Genomic DNA, 20,039 nt, shown 5'->3' with positions numbered 1-20,039 from the left:
CACCCCAAACTTCTATTTCTATTGACGGTGACGAAAACGAGACTGTTGAAGAAATCGTGTACTTGGGCTCGAGCACTGGTGACCACCGGCAACGACATCAGCAGATAAATTCAGAGGCGCATTGTGGCAGGAAATCGAGCTTACTTTGGACTCCGCAGAAGTCTACGATCAGTTCTGTTTCTGCCTCCGACAAGCGCAGTCAACTGCAGATGTGCTCTGCGGTAGCCATATCGTTCCTATCGGCCCCGCAGTAGGTAAAAAAAAGTGTGCTTTGTTCGCTTGATCGTTCACACTGTGCCGTTGCTGGTGGTGTATTGGATACCACTGTTGAAAGTCAATCAATTATCGGAATGAATGGAGCAATTGTTAACACCGTCTAAATTCGATTCCCGGCGTTTAGTTCATGACCATCGTGGGCTGAAATCGCAACGTTTGTGAAGCAGCTGAACGTCAATTTGACTACTATGGAATCAGCCTACAAGACGTCCAACGACCGCTCGCTGTTCGTCAAGTTTACCTCTCTGGATGCGATGACAACAGCACTGGAGAATAATATGGAGCCAAGAAGATTCGAGTATGAGATGAGAGTGGAACCTCGGTAGAAGTGCGAATGACAATAGCGGGCAGAAATGTTCGCTACGTTCGCATATTCGATCTGTCTCCAGAACAAAGCGATGAGAGTCTATCGCTGGCCCTCAAAGGTTACGGCGCAGTGGAATGGATGATCCGGGAAAAATTTCCCGCAAACCTTGGACTCGACCATATGTACACAGGAGTCAGGGGTGTATATATGGACATCGAGAAGGAAATTCCCCCGACAATCAACGTTGGAGACCGGATGGGTAAAGTATTTTATGACGGATTGAAAGACGATTGCTTTTTGTGCCATGGCGTGGGGCACCGCAAAAATTGCTGTCCGCAGCGACGCAGGAACGAAGTGGAAGGAAAAAAGAAAGTGACACAGACGGTGTCGCATGCAACGATAGTTTCCGAACAGGGGCCCGTTTCGGTGGAGCAAGAATCAACGGAAGTTTTTTTTTTTTTTTTATCTGTATTAACGAGATTTTTAGCCCTTGGCTAGTTCATCTCGGGACCCACGCTTTACTTCCCTTCCGAAGGAAGAACTCACATTTTGTGAGTTTGTCGGGAGTGGGATTCGATCCCAGGTCCTCGGCGTGATAGTCAAGTGTTCTAACCATCACACCAGGTCCGCTCCACGACCAATCAACGGAAGTGTCTGATGAAGTCATTGAGGTCCTGGAAGAAGACATGTTGGAAGATCAAGTAGAAACATCAAGGGAAGAAGAGGAGTTTCAGCCTGTTACAGAGAAGGAACTATGACGGAAAGCAGCCATAGAGCAACTGACTGAAGTGGCGAAGGCCTTCGGAGAAGCAATCAATAAACAGAACGCAAGTCAGCTGCGAGCCCAGTTTGCGTCGTCAGGATCAGGATCCAAGGAGCATTCACGTCCTTAGAAGTTGTGCGCCCGGCGAACAAATTACTGATATTTTTTATTTGTAATTAGAATAATTTAAAAATTGTTCATTAAGTTTATTGGCTCTTTTTCATTAAACATTTGAGCCTTCCAAATAAAGCTAATGGAAAAAAAGAAGTCTACGATCGAACAAAGTTCGCCGTAACACGAAGATAACTATCTACAAAACAATGATTAGACCGGTAATCCTCTATGGGCACGAAGCATGGACTCTACGTGCAAAGGACCAACGCGCCCTTGGAGTTTGCGAACAGAAGGTGTTGCGTATCATCGTAGTAATACCTTCCATTAGTAATAATCACAAAGACTATATAAATATCATAATTTGTTATGATTAACTTATTAAAATATACTTTTACATATCATGTATTGTTGGGCACTGGCGTAGCCACGGGGGGATTTTAGGGTTAAACGGTTGTATTATTTTTTTATGTTATATAGACATTTTCATTTATTTATTGAAGCATTCTAAAATTGTGCAAAATGTTACAAATAATCTAATATTTTAAATTTTGGCTTATAATTATAACACCGAATACCTATAATAGGATAATAACCTTTCGTAACTCGCGTGGTTAACCACCACTGTCAGCACCACACTAATGCTGAACACAAAAAGCGAGAGTTGTTCAACGTGTTGTACAAAATACAACAACGATCGTGCGTTCGAGGGATAATTCTGAAAATATTGGAAATTTCTCGAGAAAGATGGTATTGTATTACAACTCAATAGGCAAAAAAACAGGCTGAAATTTAACAATCATAATGCAGTTCGACTTTACTTCCTTAAACGGTAGAAGTTTACAGATATTGATGTGTATTATAGCTTGTTTCTCACTGAAAAATGGAATTCGTTTGTTGTGCAATTCCGAGATACATACCAAAACCAGAGGTTTTGCTTCCAATGACAAAATACACCCTATTAATCCACAAAATTTTCTAGCGGAACTTTCTGGCTTTTAAAGAGGCCAATGTGTGTCCGCTCTTGGACAAGCTACAAAAAATTCCGAGTTGCAGGAAAAATAGCCTTAAATTTGATCAAGAGATTCCGCAAGTAACCACAAGCATTATATATCATTGCACGAATTAGACTGAATATCAACCTTTGCAATGCGAAATGCAGTAATTCCACTTTTGTCATGCAATAATCCTTTGGACTGGCATTATCAATGTTATGATGCATTAAAGGGTAATATGCGATAATTCAATAATTCAACACTGCAAAAACAGAATAAATGCAATGTACAAACTAGCAAAGGAAAGTCTAATAATACAATTATAAAAGCTTGACTCTAATGGTAATTAAATGAAATCAAGAAGAGTGAACAACTTTACGGTCAACTCTAGCTTCAACACTCGGGTTTGACCCCCGACCATCTAAATCCCCGTTTGAACCACCGATCGACGACTTTCTTTCAGCAAAATTTTTTTTAGAGATGACCTTTTCTCTTTTCTGTTGACTGCTATCACATGCCAATAATGATGGAAACCACAATTAGCATATAAGCAGTGTGCGAAGGGTGTTTTAATTTTATATTGATAATCTTATATTGGTTAAATATCTTCTAAAATGCATGTATTCATCAACGATTTATCAGAATGTGATTACATGACATAGTCGTTTTTCCTGCTACTGCAATGATTGAGGCAGAAGAACAGTTTCCTTTTAGTTAACGAAATATCTGTTGTTATCACTGCAGCAAAAACGGTCCAAGGTGCCAGCGCGTATGGATCACATCTAGCGGTCTTCAACACTTCTGGTTCGACTCCCGACCCGGCAACATAAAATAATGGTTAAAACATTCATGTGTGAGGGCATTAGTACCGTCGATAACGAAACGGTGCTAAAAATAGATTTCTGTTTTGGTTTTTCATGTTACATGTGCAAATGCAAATGTACAGCCACTTGCGTGCGCAGCCTTTTCTTTTTTCTCGCTCTTTCATTTTGTTGAACGCAAGAAAGAGCTAGATAAAAGAGGGAGCAAAGTGCCCCCTCTATTATCTGTTTCTTTCGTGTGCTTGTTTACCAGAGTGAGTGAGAAAAAAGAAAAAGCTGCGCACGCTAGAGTGCACAGCACATGCATTTATGTTACTTTAGCAATGGCTGTCAACGTGCTGCAATATGCCTAATGAGGAGTTTAAAGTAATACAGCATTATATTCACAATTTTATATATCAATATATGGTAAAATTGATGCACTTATATACGGCCTCGTGGTTACTTGGGTCACACTAAATATGTTTGTTTCGCAGAAAAAAAAAACAAATTCTTAAAGAGCTTATCGTTTTAGAAGTCTTACAATGAGTCTTTTTAGAATTTGTTTTGAGCAAATTGAAAGCTGTACAATTCATGAAACACCCTTTCATTCAAACCTCTGGTTACTTAACAAAAAATATGATTATCCGGAGTCGAGTTGTGAACCTTCCCAAGCACATATCTAGCGAACGGAATGCTATACCAAGCTGAAAATTTGACTGATTACTAATCAAAGTTGGTTTTACAACTTATCAAAATTTCAACTTTATACAGCAATCCGTTCGCGAGATATTTGTTTGGCAAGCCTCAGATCCCGACTCCGGATGATCAAGTTTGACCTGTATTGTGTAATGTTGTTATCCGATGCTGTGTATCTACCTAAGTAGTATCAAAAAAAGAAAATTTATGCAACATTCAACATTCCACGATCTGTGAACCATCAAATTGAAACATTTAATTTTTACAAAATTCCAAGTAGTACTCACCATATGTGTCCTTAACCCCCTCCATCACCCCGTTGGCGGTGCGTCTGGTCTTGCGGATCGGCTGCCCGAGGATGGTAAAGTTGCTGAGATCGATCTGCTTCACAAACAGAAAGTACACTTTGCCCTGTTCGAGTTCTTCGCGCACGATTCCCCGCTCGCGGTACGTTTCCCGGTAGATGTCGCACTCGCTCCAGTTGCGGAACGAAAACTGAAGCCGCACTTGCTGGAACATCTCCAGCGGATACTTGGTGTGCTTCTTGTGCACCCGCACGATTTCGAACGTCACGGAAAAATTGGCCCGCCGATCGCTGCTCATGGATTTGACCTTGCCCTCGAAGACTACGGGGGCGTCGAAGGCCAGGGTGGCTGGGTCCCGCGCCGAGCAGTAGCGCCGAGGTTGACCACCGGGACCTCCCTGGCCGGCTGCTGGTCCTCGCCGAGGAGGAGGTTGTTGGGAGCCTCCCGGCAGAGGAACACGAGCCGAGTCCCGTCGGTTGCGATTGGTTGTCGACGCATCAGACTGCTCGGTTAGATGCCTTCGATGAGCTAGTCGACGTGCTCGCTTTTGGTTCATTCGCAACTTCCACTGCTGCTGTAATCGTTTCTCGGCTAGGATGGCGCTTTCGGCACTAATACTCGTATTACTAATACTACTACTGCTGACGTAGTTGGTCTTAACCTGGAGACTATCATGGTTCGAAGGAAATTGACTTAGGCTAGCTGGCAGATTCGGCAGTTGCTGCTGCGGTTGTTCTAACGGAAGGCTATTGGCATTTTGTTGAAGCATACGATTAGCGTAGTTGATTGGATGATGATAGCTGGACGGAGTTACCCCGGAAGTGGGTGGGGATAACCGTCGGTTATCGTTACTGGCAGCTTGGCTGAATAATTTGGTAAGGTGTGGGGTGGCCAAGGGCCGTTGTGATGAGATGGTTGATTCCGGTGTGGATGGCCGCCATTGGTAAGGACTCGTGGAGTCCACTAATTCACTAGTATCACCTCTAGGACTCGCTGCCGGCACCCGATGGCGATTTCTGTTGGCAAACAGCTCTGATATACTATTTCTACTAGCACTAAAATTATCACTGCTACTACCACTACTGATGCTACTACTAGTTCTACTACTGCTACTAGTGCCACTGGCGTATGACAACGAGAACGGGGGAAAAGAGGATGAGGAGGAAGCTGGCGCCAGGTGCATCGTAGCGGCACTCTCACACCGACAGAATATCCACACTAGAATCGCTAGCCATAAGTACATGAGATATTTAATGGGACTCCATTTGCGCAAGTACATCGCGTCCGATGTTCGGGCTTTGGGGTTGCTGCCTAGGTCCTAAGCACCAACCGCTTCGTTGAGGAAGGGCCAAAACCTGACCAAACTCCTTCGCGTCGAAGGCTCCGAGGCAGCCGAGGGTTAGAGACTTGCTACTCTCTTGATCGAAGGGAGAGGTCCTACGCGGTGTATTTTCCCCTTTCTAAGGTGCCTCTCGATAACGGTTAGCGTGGGTTTTCAATATTAATTTAAACTTCTTCGTTGACCTACAGTGTCGCATGTCCACTCTTTTCTTCATGGTTTCTTCTGGCACGGGCCACTCGTGCTACACGATCAAACACTCACACTGAATATGGGCACTTATTTTAAACTCGCGCTTCACTTAATTAGAACTTTTCGATTAACTCACATTTCATACAACATTCAACTTAGATTTAGTAACGAAATCCTAACAATTGGGTAAACACTGGATCATCGATGCTCAGGAAATCTGAAAACAAGAAAAAAGAATAAATAAATTAGTAATTTGTTTTGCTATTAGATCTTATACTTAAATCTTTGAATTTGAATGCTATTTTAGGTTTTATTTTCATAGCTTCAATAAAATGCCGGTTTAAAACTAAATGTATGAAATTTTTCTGAAATTCTGGAGGTTAATTCAGTATTCCAAAAAATATAACTCTACTTCTATCAAAAAATAAAAATTGAAGAATTTCTAATGTATCACATCACATCAGAACTAAAGTGCTAGTAAAAGAACTTTAGCTGAGAATCAACTCAATACTAACGAGAGTGTCATGCCAAAAAGAAGAAAAGAAAGAATTCGACGCTGTGTTACATAATTGCAAAATATTATTGCTTCACGCATTTAAGTGTGTTCTGAGATTATTAATTAAAGGAATGCCAATCGGAATATTTGTTTAACATGCAATTATTAGTTTTGCACTCGTTATTTTTTCATTACTGATTAGCATGATACACCCATCATTCATTCATCACGAGACACCCCGAGAACTACACATCGCTGGTTGGGTCCGGCGTTATGATTATGATTGTATAGCTATTTAGTAGCAGCAGCGTTGTGTTCGTCATCATAAGCGCCTTGTGCTCGAAGTCTGTTCTGTACGACGCGCTAGCTGCAACAGCAGTGCAGCGGCACTAGGGGAGGGAGATGTAGAAAGGAGGGAATTAGCAATTTTATCGTGCAGTTATGATCGAAATTCATAATTAATTTCTGTACCAGACATGGCAGTTGCTCTCGGTAAAGATGCTACAGCCTGGGAATTCAGCGGTCACACAAAAGACTTGGCCTCCCTCATTACTGAAATCTATTCACTTACTCAAGTCGTGGAGTATTCATAATTTTAAATCAAAGAACAATCATACCCTGAAATGGCTTAATCATCAGTAGTTATGTAAACATTTTCGGTACGAAATAATTTTGTGATTTTAATTTTTTTATGCATTTGGATATGTTGAATACAATAAGATCATCATTTTCATCATTTATTTAGCGTTTCATTACTATTTTATTAAAATTGAAGCAACAATTCTTGGTCACAACAATTGGTTCGTGGCTGCAGTCCCCCATCCTCGGCCGCGTCCCACATTTTGCACCTGATCCGTCCACCTTACATGCTGAACTCCAAATATTCTTGTCTCTTGTGAACACTAGCTTTGCAGGGTTGTTATCCGACTTTCTTACAACATGGCCTGTCAATCGTATCCGTTCAGCTTTTGCCACCTTCCCGGATGCTAGGTTCATAGTAGAATGCACTGAGTTCGTGGATTTTCTGTAACACTCGTTCAAAAATCTGAACCCTATACAAAATTTGTGTTGGGAATCTGTATCCCATACAAATAGAAAATCGGTATTTCATATAAACGCTATCTGTATTGATGCTGAAAAATCCTTATATGTAATACAGTTAAATCTGAATATATGGCATCCCTGCCTACGCCTTTCTCCTGCACACCGCCAAAGATGGTTCTAAGTGCCCGACGCACAAACACATCGTGTGCTTGCATGTCCTCCTCGAGCATAGACCAGGTCTCGTACCCGTAGAGAACCACCGGTCTTATCAGCGTTATTGTACATGGTGCATTTGGTGCATGGGTGAATCATTTTCGACCGCAGATTTTTGTGGAGCCCATGGTAGGCCCGACTTCCACTGCTGATGGTACGCCTTTGTATTTCACGGCTAAAGTTGTTGTCTGCTGTTAATAAGGACCAGAAGTAGACAAAGTCCTCTACCACCTCAATACCCAGACAACCAATTTGCACGTATAATGAAGTTTATGTTCATGTTATACGTACTTTTATGCGGTAAAGTTACATCGCATAAGATGCAGTAAAAGTGCCTTATGCGTACAAAAGAGGAGGCGCTATACGTGCATTGACGGAAAAAATAATAATGCTATATGACTTGAAGCGATATCTTATGCGATGCACGGTGTGCACTATTACGACGTTATATGGCATCTTATGCGACTTTATAATATTCGAAAAAAAAACAATTGTTGTCACCTTAGTATCGAACTAATAACCATTGGATTATAGAGCCACACTTCACACTTAACACCAAACACTACTTATGAAACACACTGGCTAATTGTCATGACATTCTAACTCACCTCAGTATTTGTTGGAATGCACTTGATTTCCCTGCGTTGTACGTGTTCGGCAGGCTATCTGGAGCTCAATATGATGAAGCGTGATTTCCCGCACAGTTATCACTACCCCTCTATTGCTAGCAAAATCCATTGTTAATTATCAGGTCAACAAAACAAAACAAAAATAATGACTTTGTAACTTGATTTGTCACCATAATGATGACTGCTCACTTTCTTGTAGCTTTTTGGCACTCCAAGAGCACCTCTATTATTGTTATCACGAATTACATCGCAATATGCCAACGTTAACGATTCTAGCTTATGCGAGTTTGTATGCACATTTTAACGAGTTTATTTTTACTTTTATATGATTCAGTTTATACACCAATGTGAGATAAACTGACATAATAAGAAAAGTACCAAGCGAAGTCGTATAACCATCGCAGTACGTAAATTTGCGAATTCAATTGACACTTTGTGAGTTTGCTCGAACACTTTTGCGAATGAGCAAAGTTCGTCACAAAAAAAACATCAGAATATCGTCTACTACGATGTTGTCATGCATGATAAAAGTTAATTTGCACTCTTATATGATTTTATCAGATACATCGCAATAAGTTCAAAAACTAACATCATATGCGATGAAAATTGTCCCTCAGCTGTACAGATATGCGATAGTGACTTGAAATAATCCTTTATACGATGTACAGCGTGCATCCTTATGCGATTCCTGGTTGTCTGGGTAGTATCCTCGTCTATTGCTGCCTAGGCTTGCCTTGTAGTTCGTGGTTCCGCTTGAGCATGTACTTCGTAACCGACGTGTTTACTCTCAGTCTGACCTTTCCTGTGAAAGTCGAAGGAAGATGATATGGGAAAGCACTTTGTAGGCGGCATTCAGAATTGTGATCGCTCGAAAGCACTCCCACTCCAACTTCCCACCTCCGGTAGACCGAACTCCCAGATCCAGACTATTAGTCGATGCAGGCAGGTTATGGCCAACTTTTCCGGACTCATATTGATGAGTTCAGCTCCGATATCCAGCTGACTTATTATTCTAGAGCTGCTGGATAGTAACCTCAACTTCCCTCAACGTGGGAGTTGGCTCGTTGTTGCTTGTGCTGCACTGACGTAGTCATTCCCCCAGCTGCGTTGGTCCTCCATGTCTGTGCTCCAAGCATCAATCAGGTGTTTGTCGTAGTGCTGCTTCCACATTTCGATCACCTCACGTCCGTTTGTCAAGATGCTCCCGCCTTTATCCTTGCTCATTTCGGCTCATGCACGAAACCTTTGTGGGATGCATTGAGCTTCGGATAGAACTTGTGTGTTTTCTTCATCGTGTTGTACAAAATACAACAGCGCGATCACTCGAGGGTTAATATCGTTCCACGTTCTGGCGAGTCCCATGCTGCAGCATGACCACTCTCGCTGCGTTCGTCTCTTTCAAAATCTCTCTACACTCATCGTCGAACCAATCGTTCCTTCCGCTCCGTCCTACTCAACACTACAACGCGGCACGGTATTCAATGGCTGCCTTTTTCGTACTATAGCAGTCCATGGTAGAATGTTGAGCACGGTTATGTGGATGCGAGGGTCTTGTTGTTCCTTTTCCAGGCGGATTGAAAGTCCATTTTGAGTTGCAGTTAAAAAAAGACACGGACACCGTCTTCAGCCAGAGGTTGAACAGACTGTACGAAACTTAACACTAGGCAAGGGACACACGGAACATGCACCAGTGGATACAGAGAAGAAACTATTCTTATGAAAAATTTCATCGCCCGGAGTGGGAATCGCATCCTTACCCCCCATGGTGTGATGGTGCATGGTGTGATTAGAAGTTTGGCGACCCTAACCGGATTGGGAACTTTTGACTTATACTTAATACATTGCTTATCACACTTTCACAAACCCCCTCCTTCCTAGGACCATGACGTACTTAATTGATGGCCCCCTAAAAACTTGAAAAAGTTTATCTTGCTTATATTGGCATGATAAGATGGTGGATATTTAGAAGCAGGATAACATCTGATGAAAATGTTAGCAACAATGGCATAGGCATATTGTATGTATCTCGAATACAATTACAATCTATGCACGCAAAACAAGGAAAGCTACCAAAAATTGAGATATGCCTTTTCTACCAATTTATGTATTAAAAACGTACAGAAAATGTGATAAATCATAATCCATTCGTTGTATTAAGATGCGCTACACGGTTCCATAGCTTCCATACCACTACACACAAACACCTCCATTCAAACCCGAGAAGTTGAACCAGGTTGCGTCTAAAAATAACTTTCGCTTCGCTGCTGAGCTTCGCGTCCTATTGTCTACATGGAATTTTCCACTTGCAAACAGCAACCTGCTGGATGCGGGCTTTTCAGTGCACAATGGGTCTAGAGTCGTATTTACGAAGACAAAAATGTTTCTGCCAAGTTCTGTCATTTCTTTTTTTTTCATTATTGTGAAATGATTACGGTCAATCAAGTGTGGCTTATCCAAAAATCTGCTGAATAATTATTCTCTATACAATATCAGAATGTTTTACAAAGTTATAGCAAATTTACAAAAATAAAACATTCGATTGATTTGATTGATTTGTCTTTATTCAAGAGACTTTCAGCCCTTGGATAAAACATTCGAATCATCAGAACTTTTCGAAAAGTTTTCAATAAATTGCAACTTTTTTGCCTTTGGTCATATTTTAGTCGAGTCCAACGATACATCAAGACCAATACATTAGTCACAAACTTTCAAAATTTAATTTAATTCGGTTCGCTTAGTCCTAAGGTACAGTAATTTGATAAACGGAAGTCAAAAACTAGATATAGATAGAAGGGCTCTAATTTCGTATAAAGTTGAATAATCAATCAAGCCCAAATTTGCACCAATTAAATCAAACTCTTTGAGGAACAAGTAATCAAAATTTGAATAGTTTTGGTGGACTTTATAAAAGGATACAACTTGCTAAAAATGTTTTAGGCAATTTTTAAAACTTAAACAAATATTATATTCCATATATTGGGTTTCTTGTTGATGTTTAGACTACTGTGATAATTTGAGAATCCACTGAATCATCATTTCCCAGCGACATTTCACACTAATTAAACTAATTTTGTTTACCTGTTGTGCATCCGACGCCCCTGTGATGAACTCAACGGAACTTGTGTATGCCAGCCGCTGCGAAGTCGTGTGCGAAATTCGACTGTGATGATAATGAATTTCAGCCGAGTCTAAATGGGTGCAAATGTCGCAATATCTCAGGACTCAGATCACTTAGAAAGTTGATGTCTTCGGCGATGTTGTTAGGTTGGTTACGGCCGCTCAGTTGATTAGCTAATTGGTTCAAGGTTCTGTCAGTAGGCGGCGCTAGTTACGAACTAATTGAAGCATGCAACTTTTATTTATTATTTCAAATATATTCAGCAAGCTGTAACTTTTTCAAAAATGCACCAAATATTCTTAAATTTTTCCTGCCAGTTGCACAACTAGTAAGATATAAACGGTACAAATTTGGGCTCGATTGGATAACTTTGCATAAAATTGGAGCAACTCTAATAAAGTAGTTCATATTTGAGTGTTCTTCGTTTAATTGCTATATCTCTGGATCAAGTGAACCGAATGAAATGCGACATTGCACAATTATGACTAATACATAGCTCTTTGAAAAACCTTTGACTTGACTTAGACACGTTCAAAGAAAACAAACTTACAGCTAGTTGATTACTTCACGAAAAAATATCAATCATTTGAATGATTTTGCAAATGTGTAACTAGCGCCGCCTAGTGGACTAATCACTGTAAGCCCTTGACTCACTTAACAACGTTGTCGAAGACACCAACTTTCTAAGTGGTGAGAGTCCTGAGATATATGAAATTTAGAATTTGCCGTTTATTGGTGGAATTTCTAATTAAACGATCCATCACCATCCATCATGGCATCGCAAATAAAATTATTAGAAAGCAGATTTTTGAATCAGTTTAACCAGACGAACCACCCTAACATAACAATAATAGGGATGACCCTATTGAAAATAAACTTTCTAAAACACAATAGTCCTGTTCAATGATGTAGGTTGAACTTGCTCGAAGTTGCTGCATCCTACTCTTATCCGTTTGTTGACTAATGGGTAAGAGCAAGATGCAGCAACTTCGAGCAAGTTCAACCTGCGTCGTTGAACAGGACTAATATGTGTCTAAAAACTTAAAGCTGAAGCTTAAACAGTTTTGTCTTCGCAAATACGGCTCTGGACCCATTGTGCAGTGTGGCGGCTGTATCACTTCCATCGCCAAGCCACGTTTGTGTTGATGATGATGGCTTTCAGCCTCTCGTCTATTCATGTGCAGTTATAGCCGTGCTAGTTAGAGCGCAGGATACTGTGTATCATCATGATAGTGCCTCGGTTCGATTCCCGTCGCCGCCCGTATTTCTTTTTAAACATGTATTGGTATTTGATGCCGCCGCTGCTGCCATGATCAGTCTAAAAATAGAACAAATAATGAGAAACCAGTGCGACAGAGCACACGCACACATGCGAAATTTTCCTTTTCCAGATTCTAGGAAGCCAATACAATTTTTGGTATACTGCCACCTACCAATTTTTGTATTTTCAAGGCCCTAATACAATATTTGTATATGTTTCATACCCAATTGTATTAGAATCTGCCAATCTCAGGTTGCGTGTGTTCACAGAAGAAAAATTTAGCTAACAATCTTTTTTGAGGTAGCGCTGATCGAGGGCCCAGGGCAATTGCCTGCTTAATCCAGGCCTCTCAAGTTACTTTTTGACGATATTGATTTTTTCCGATAGGTGTTATTTTATAGAATCAGAAAATTTGCTGATCAGATACCCAAAAGTTCCTCGGGTTATGTAGAAATCGACCCACTAAAAACTCATTCTCTCTCTTCCTTACCTTCGCGGTACACTTATGTGTCAATTATTCATTTCTGCTTGGGTAACAGGCGCAAGCAGGAATGAATAACTGACACATAAGTGCAGCATATCCACGAGCTGTATTAGCTGATGAGAGAACCAACCATCGTCCATACCGCGAAAATCGGGAAGCTATGGTGGGCGGGTCACGTCATCAGGATGTCGGATAACAACCCGACTAAAATGGTTCTCGAGTCATCCAACCGGTACAAGAAGACGTGGAGCGCAGCGAGCTAGGTAGGTCGACCAAGTGGAGGACGATCTGCGGACCCTACGCAGAGTGCGGAACTGGAGACAAACAGCCATGGACCGAGTGGGATCACGAGCAGGAATGAATAACTGACACATAACTGGAGCATACTAAAGCCAGGTATCATAACAAGTCTAGGTATTGGTCGGTTATCCAGGTATAGAAAATAACTTATTTTGGTATTTTGTAGGTATTGATATAATACCTCAACGAGTTATTGGATTGGTGTTGAGGACTGCTTGAGGTATTATTCAATTATTGAAAAATCGCTATTTGTATGGAAGTATCATCGATTCAATCTGAGCCCGGATTTGGATTCTGCGGCCCAAAAACCTTCGGAGACAAATAAGTTTGCTCTTGAGACAAAAAATGTTGCGCTGTGTTATTTTAACTATTTAACGAACGTGAACACTCAAAAGGGTCCACTATAGGCACATTCACAACACAAGAGTCTACTATAGGCACCGCCGGCAGCGAGGCAGATAACATGGAAATCAAATGGTGGGTCCACTATAGGTGCCAAGATATTTGTAAATAATTCTATAATGAGCACATTGACATGGATCTTGTTATAAAATGTTTCTTTGTGACAATCCATTCTGGTTACATTTCTAAAAAGCCGCAGAAGTAAATTTCGATGACTTAGGAGCATTGTCCAATCAAGCTTTTCCTTTTTTCTTACCTTATCTCCTAAACAAAAACACTTTGAAAACAGTTTCAAGTCAATTTTCCTGCCAACAAACGATCGCATAAGATGTTGAGTAGTGGCGAAGTGTTCAATTTATACACAATTAGAAGCTGTTTCCACAAATCATAAGAAATGAGAGATGAGCAAATAAGATAAAGAAGTAAGCAGCGAGTAGTGAAAGACTGCGAGGAGTAACCAGCCAGGAGTAAAAAGTGTGGAGCTCTAAGAAGGGAGCAATGTAGAGTGAAAAGTTAGGAGTTTGAGCTGTGTAGTAAGGAGTGAGCTAGAGTCGACCTACTGAGGAGTATGCTGTAGTTAGTAAGCTCCCAACTATCACAAAGTCTTATGTAATGCTGAAAAAGATGCAAAAGTGGAGGCCATATGCGTACACGCTTCCATTTAACCGCGTGTAAATTGTGCGTATATCACTTCCATTTTTGCATCCTATTCAACATCATATGCTATCATGTGTTGACTGGGCTGTAGGCAATGAATAGTAAAGAGTGAGGAGTGAATAGTGTGGAGTTAAGAGCGAGTTAAGGGTGAAAAGAGAATAGTGAGGAATGTGCAGTGAAAAGTAAAGGTGTATGAAAGCATCAGGGATTGCTGAGCAGACCGCATTAAGCAGTAAGGAATGAACAGTGAGAAGGTTGAAGCAGTGTGAAGTGAATAATGAAAAATGAGCTGTGAGGATTGAAAAGAGGCAGATTTGGACTGAGCAGTGAAGAGAGAGGAAAGAGCTGTAAGGAATGATCAGTGGGAAGTAAAGAGTGAGGAGGTTGAACCTGCGCAGCCAGTAACTCAGCAATGGTTGTGAGTTGCAACGTCTGCGCACGTACACGAGTGCAGTAACAGCCCAAATAATCAATAAGCAATTAAAATGCGCCTTTACAGCAGATCATTAAACAAAAATCAGCCGTATATGCACCTTTGCTGTTTAAATGTGCTTTTTAAATGCAGATTTTGGCCCAATATTCGATGCAAGCTAAATAAGTGCTCTAAAGACACTGAATCGATTGGATGCAATCGCGCACTTTTATGTGCGTTTTCGCACTCTTGAAAACTAGTGCGATAGTCCAGTGGTGAACTAAATGCACTCCACCACCATCCTTTTCTCCCGATCTGCCATCCAAATCGGAATAAAAGTTGTCTAGATTCGTATTCGTGCTGGTGAGTCGATGTAGAATTAGCAGTAGAAAAGCTTATCACATTTTTTTTATACTTCCTCCTTCCCCTTAAGGCGAAACTGGAAGCACTTCTTCACCTTTTGGTTTTTGATTTTTTTTTATTAAATAACGAAGCAATATTTTCAAAATCGGTTTTCTACACAATTAGAGGAAGGATTAAGGTCCTGTTTTTTTTCAGTTGGAAAATGTTTTTTCAGTTTTAAGGAAACCAATTTTGAATGAAATTTAAAAAAAAATATGGTTTTTGAAAAATTGGTAAAAAAAAACCAAAAAAAGAGGAAATGTGTCCAGTTTCGCCTCAAAATGCTACGTATTTTTTGGATGGTCCTGTGAAAAATTAGTCCTCAAGGTGAAACTGGATGCGTTTTCTCAATTTTTGGTTTTGGGCTATATTTTCAAAATCGGTTTTCATACGTCTTTAGAGAAAGGATTAGGGTAGTTTCTTAAATTATTTTTTTTCTTTTTTTCAAACACCGTTTTTTTTTGTAAAAAACGAAAAACATTTTCCACTAGGAATAAAATTCAGGAAATACTCTGATCTTTCATATAAATGAGTATGCATTATTTGGAAAAAATATCAAAAACTTAAAAATAAAGAGGAAATGCATCTTGTTTTGCCTTAAGCAAAATTCACTAATAAATATAAAGAACTAAAAAAGGCGTTCCTGGGGGTTGCTGGAAGTTTCAAGGACATTACAGGAGCGTTAAAGGGATGTTCCAGCAGTTTCCAGGGAATTACAAGAGTGTAAGGGATGTTTCAGAGAGTTTCAAGGATGTTGCCGTACCCAGAAAGAAATTCTGAAAACTACACTTGACGTAAATTTCTTGCACGCAAAGTTGCAAATAAGATACTGGAGACAATCTGTAAATTTACAATCAGATGGAGAACTGTGTTAAAAACGATGGAGGCCGTTATATTCCAGCAAACTCGATGTAACACTTTTGTACTGTGAAGCGTTCTAGGGGATTCAACTAGTTAATGCCCGATCCATTTTGGTCATATCTGACCCTTCCCACCTCTTCGTAGCTTTGTTAATACAAAATTTTCAAATTTTGTATGAAGCGTAGGCTTTGATCAGTTAACCCAACCATAACCCCACTTCAAATAGTTTATGGGCAGGTCGTTATAAGTGTTTGTAAAAAAAAACGCTTTTTCTTTATACGCAAAAGTAATTTGCGAACATGCAACTTATCTCTATATTAAACTTCATAGTTTTTGCAAGTTTTTGCACGCTTACATAAAATAAACCTAGATTAAGTTTAATTTTACCCTATGTTGAAAAAACTTGAAGAATACGATAGATCTCTTCAGTCGCGGAGATTATTCTGTTACCCTACAGGTTTGGGCCGAAGGATCTCAGATTTTCATGAAACTTTTTCCACAGGCAGGGTTCATGGATATATGCATAAAAAAATCACAAGAATTCAGAGCCCCCTGTTTTCCTAAAAAACTTAGGTGGAAGTTTTTGGTTTCCCCTAAAACTACTTACTTTAAAAAATCATAACTCAAGAACGAAGAATCGTAGAAACAAAGTTTTTTGTAAGAAAATGAAAGAACATTTTCTCAGGAATCAAAAAAAAAATGAACTGGAAAAAGTTTTCCACAATATTTTTCACAGTTGAGAAAACTCGTAAAGAAAAGCCGAAAAAACTGTGCCCCAACTCATGGAAAATTTTCAAAAAATATTTTCAAGAAGATTATTTCATAAGATTTAATCGCTAAAATATTTGGAATGCACTTTTTTCGTTTCTGAGTTATGGGCAATTTTTGTGAAAATTGTCCAAATGTGCCATATAAGCCTTTTTTTTGAAAAATCATAACTCAAAGGCGAAGCATTGTAGAAAAAAAGCTTTTTTAATAAAATGAAAGCAAATTTTCTCAGAAATCCAAAAAAATATGAAGTGGAAAAAGTTGTCCACATAATTTTCCACCGTTGAGAAAATTCATAGAGAAAAGCTGGAAAACCATGCCTGCGCTCGCAGAAAATTTTTAATAAAATATTTTTAGAAGGTAATTTCATAAGCTTCAATCGCTTTTTTTTTTCATTCCAGAGTTATGGCCAATTTTGTAAAAAATTACCATATAATCCTATATTCTATGGTCATTTTTCACAAAATTGGCCATAACTCAAAATCGAAAGAAAAGTGCATTCCAAAAATTTCAGAGATTAAAGCTTATGAAATAACCTTCTCAAAAAATATTCCGGCTTTTCTCTATGAATTTTCTCAACGGTGGAAAATTTTGTGGAAAACTTTTTCCAGTTCATATTTTTTGGATTCCTGAGAAAATTTGCTCTCATTTTCTCAAAAAACTTTGTTTCTACGATGCTTCGTTCTTGAGTTATGCTTTCTCAAAGTAAGTAGTGTCAGGGTAAAACAAAAAATTCCAACTGGGTTTTTTAGGAAAATAGGTGACCCTGGTTGATCCCTGCCTGTGGAAAAAGTTTCATGAAAATCTGAGAAATCGGCACCAACATTTCAAAAGGGCGTAACTGCATTTTGAAACAAACCCCTCTTTCACATCTGTGGATCGTATTTCAATGCCGCCATGCAAATCACCGCCAGTATAGGAAAGAAGAGCAATTTCTCTGTCTAGTAATGTTTGTGAATTTCGTGGGAAACTTTAAATATGACCCACAGATGTGAAAGAGTGGTTTGTTTCAAAATGCAGTTACGCCCTTTTGAAATGTTGGTGCCGAAATATGCTGCACTCCTAGTGAAAAATGAAATAAAAAAGCTAGAACAAGTCTGATTACAACCTTAACTCTGTTTCATAGTTTAAAAAATGGTTTGAAATAATATTTTTCCAGCGTTAAGTAGGCGAAAAGCTGCAAAAATTCTAGAAAATACTGTTTTATAGAATTGTTATTTTAGAAGAACACATTCCCTTTCCTACGGTCAGCACAAATGCCAGCCTGCAATTATCACATTTGTGCGCATCGGTGTTAATCTGATTTCCATTCGTAATTGATTAAGGTACGACGTGTCAACATTGGCGAGAAGGTGAGACGGTTAGTGTTGTAGGAATTTTAATGTCATATTCTCGTACCGCAATGTGTTGTCGTTAATACTTGCCTGTTAAATTTGCCATAATGAAAAATTTTCTTTAGGATATGTTCAAGGCTTTCAAAAATGATAAAAATTCGCCTGAGACGCCGTCCATAAAATATATCTCATCTCAACCACATAAAACTTCAACTCGTCGACCTCTCAGTTCCGACCGGTCGTCAATTAGTTGCTAAATTAATTACGCTATTAATTAATTTGCGCCCCGAACTGATACACACATATGTATGTATACGAACGAGATTAATTAACTTTATTGAGACGTTTCCTTTGTGACGCAGACACGCGAAACGAGACGAGAATACGAGAACGCTCCATATTCTACCCTCTTCGCTGTATCTCCAATGGCTCCCTCGCCCTCTTTCCCCCCTTCGAATTCAATTCACATTCAAAATTTGGCGAAAAGTACAACAATTCCCTCTGCGGTTGTGTACTGTGTAGTCGCTCACTCAGTCAGTCAGCCAGTGTTGTTGCATGCTTGGCGTATTTCGGAATTGACCCGCACACCAAACGACCGCCACTGAGCTGCGGTGGGGCCAGCAATGATTGTTCAAATGGTAGTACATACGAATTGAATGGAGTGGTGGTGCGCCTCCGCCGGTCGGTTGTCGGCCGGCATCACTGAAACAAGCAGAGCATGAAACTACGCCAAAATTTTGGGCGAAAAAAAAAATGAAAACGCTGGTAAACCAACTTGGCAGAACGTCGACCTCGAGCCGTTGCGTTGTTGGTGGGGTTCGTGGTGCATGTACTCGTCGCTCCAATTTGGTACTGTGCGAGATGGTTGATTTTGATTGTTTTTCGTTGATTGAGGGGGAATATAATACTTATCTTATTCTTATTATTTCGAGCGATACATTTATACTGAGATACAGCCTCATCTACGTGTTCTATGAACACTTCCTCATTTATTACTGAGAGCATGCTTTGCTCGTGAACATGTTTGAAAGGCATACATTAGACTTGCACAGATGCTTCAGTCTTATTGTTCTCATTCTATTTTAGTTTGGAAACAGTGTATCAAATGCATCATTACAGGTGTACAACATTAGTTCCAGTGGAGATAATGGATGGAGCGTGGCTGCTAAGGGCAGCCAAGAAAAGAAAGGACTGCCCGCAATTGAAGTGGCTGAGCAGCAGCTTCGCAAAACAATCGACTTTGCGTCCACCAAGTCAAACATCAGCAAGGACCTGAAAACGGCCTTGTATCGACTTCGTGTGTTGATGAAAGCAGTCAAGCAGGAACACGCGGTACTCGCGATGTTGAATGCAGCAGCGGCGGAACCTGTGTAAGAGAAAGTTTCAAAGTTTACCCAAACGGAGTCCTTCTCTTTCGCAGGTAGTCCTAAAAAGTGGTGGATGCGAATGATCGTGACAAGCGGTAAGTCGGACCCCAGCCAGGGTTCCCGAAAAGCTGAGAAGAGTAGGCCTGAAAAGGCTGGTCCGCCCCGGAATGATGGAAACAAACGGTTGCGATCAATGGTAAGCCCTCAGCAGCCGCAGAGTAGGACGAACCAAGACCTTGCAAGGGGAGGACCCTCCTTGGACTAAGGTGGAGCGGAAGAAGAGGAAGACGGAACCGCCAGTAGGAAAGCAGGACGCTAAGCGCAGGAGAGGAGGTGCCAAGCGCGAGAAAGGCGACGCGCTCGTCATCAAGACGGAACAGTCCAAGTACTCGGACGTCTTGAAGGCGATGCGAAGCGACGCCAAGCTCGAAGGTCTGGGAGCGGACGTGCGTAGTAATAGACGTACTCGTACGGCCGAGATGATCCTGGAGCTGAAGCGCGATA

At 40.4% G+C, this 20,039-nt stretch overlaps 1 protein-coding gene across 4 annotated transcripts in view; it reads right to left on the bottom strand.

The window, feature by feature from the left end:
• LOC109400749 (protein vein) overlaps positions 1-20,039 on the bottom strand; it is a 261,304-nt gene that overhangs the window by 196,326 nt on the left and 44,939 nt on the right. For all 4 annotated transcript variants that reach the window (XR_009997937.1, XR_009997936.1, XM_062853151.1 and 1 more), the window contains exon 2: positions 4,239-6,004. Coding sequence is in view for 2 of the 4 variants with exons in the window: in XM_062853151.1 (XP_062709135.1) it covers positions 4,239-5,535 (1,297 nt within the window). In the remaining 2 variants the exon portion in view is untranslated. The remainder of the gene's footprint in view (positions 1-4,238; positions 6,005-20,039) is intronic.

This window comes from Aedes albopictus, chromosome 2 (assembly GCF_035046485.1).
Source record: "Aedes albopictus strain Foshan chromosome 2, AalbF5, whole genome shotgun sequence".
NCBI classification, from domain to species: domain Eukaryota; kingdom Metazoa; phylum Arthropoda; class Insecta; order Diptera; family Culicidae; genus Aedes; species Aedes albopictus.
This window is presented reverse-complemented; position numbering and strand designations above follow the sequence as displayed.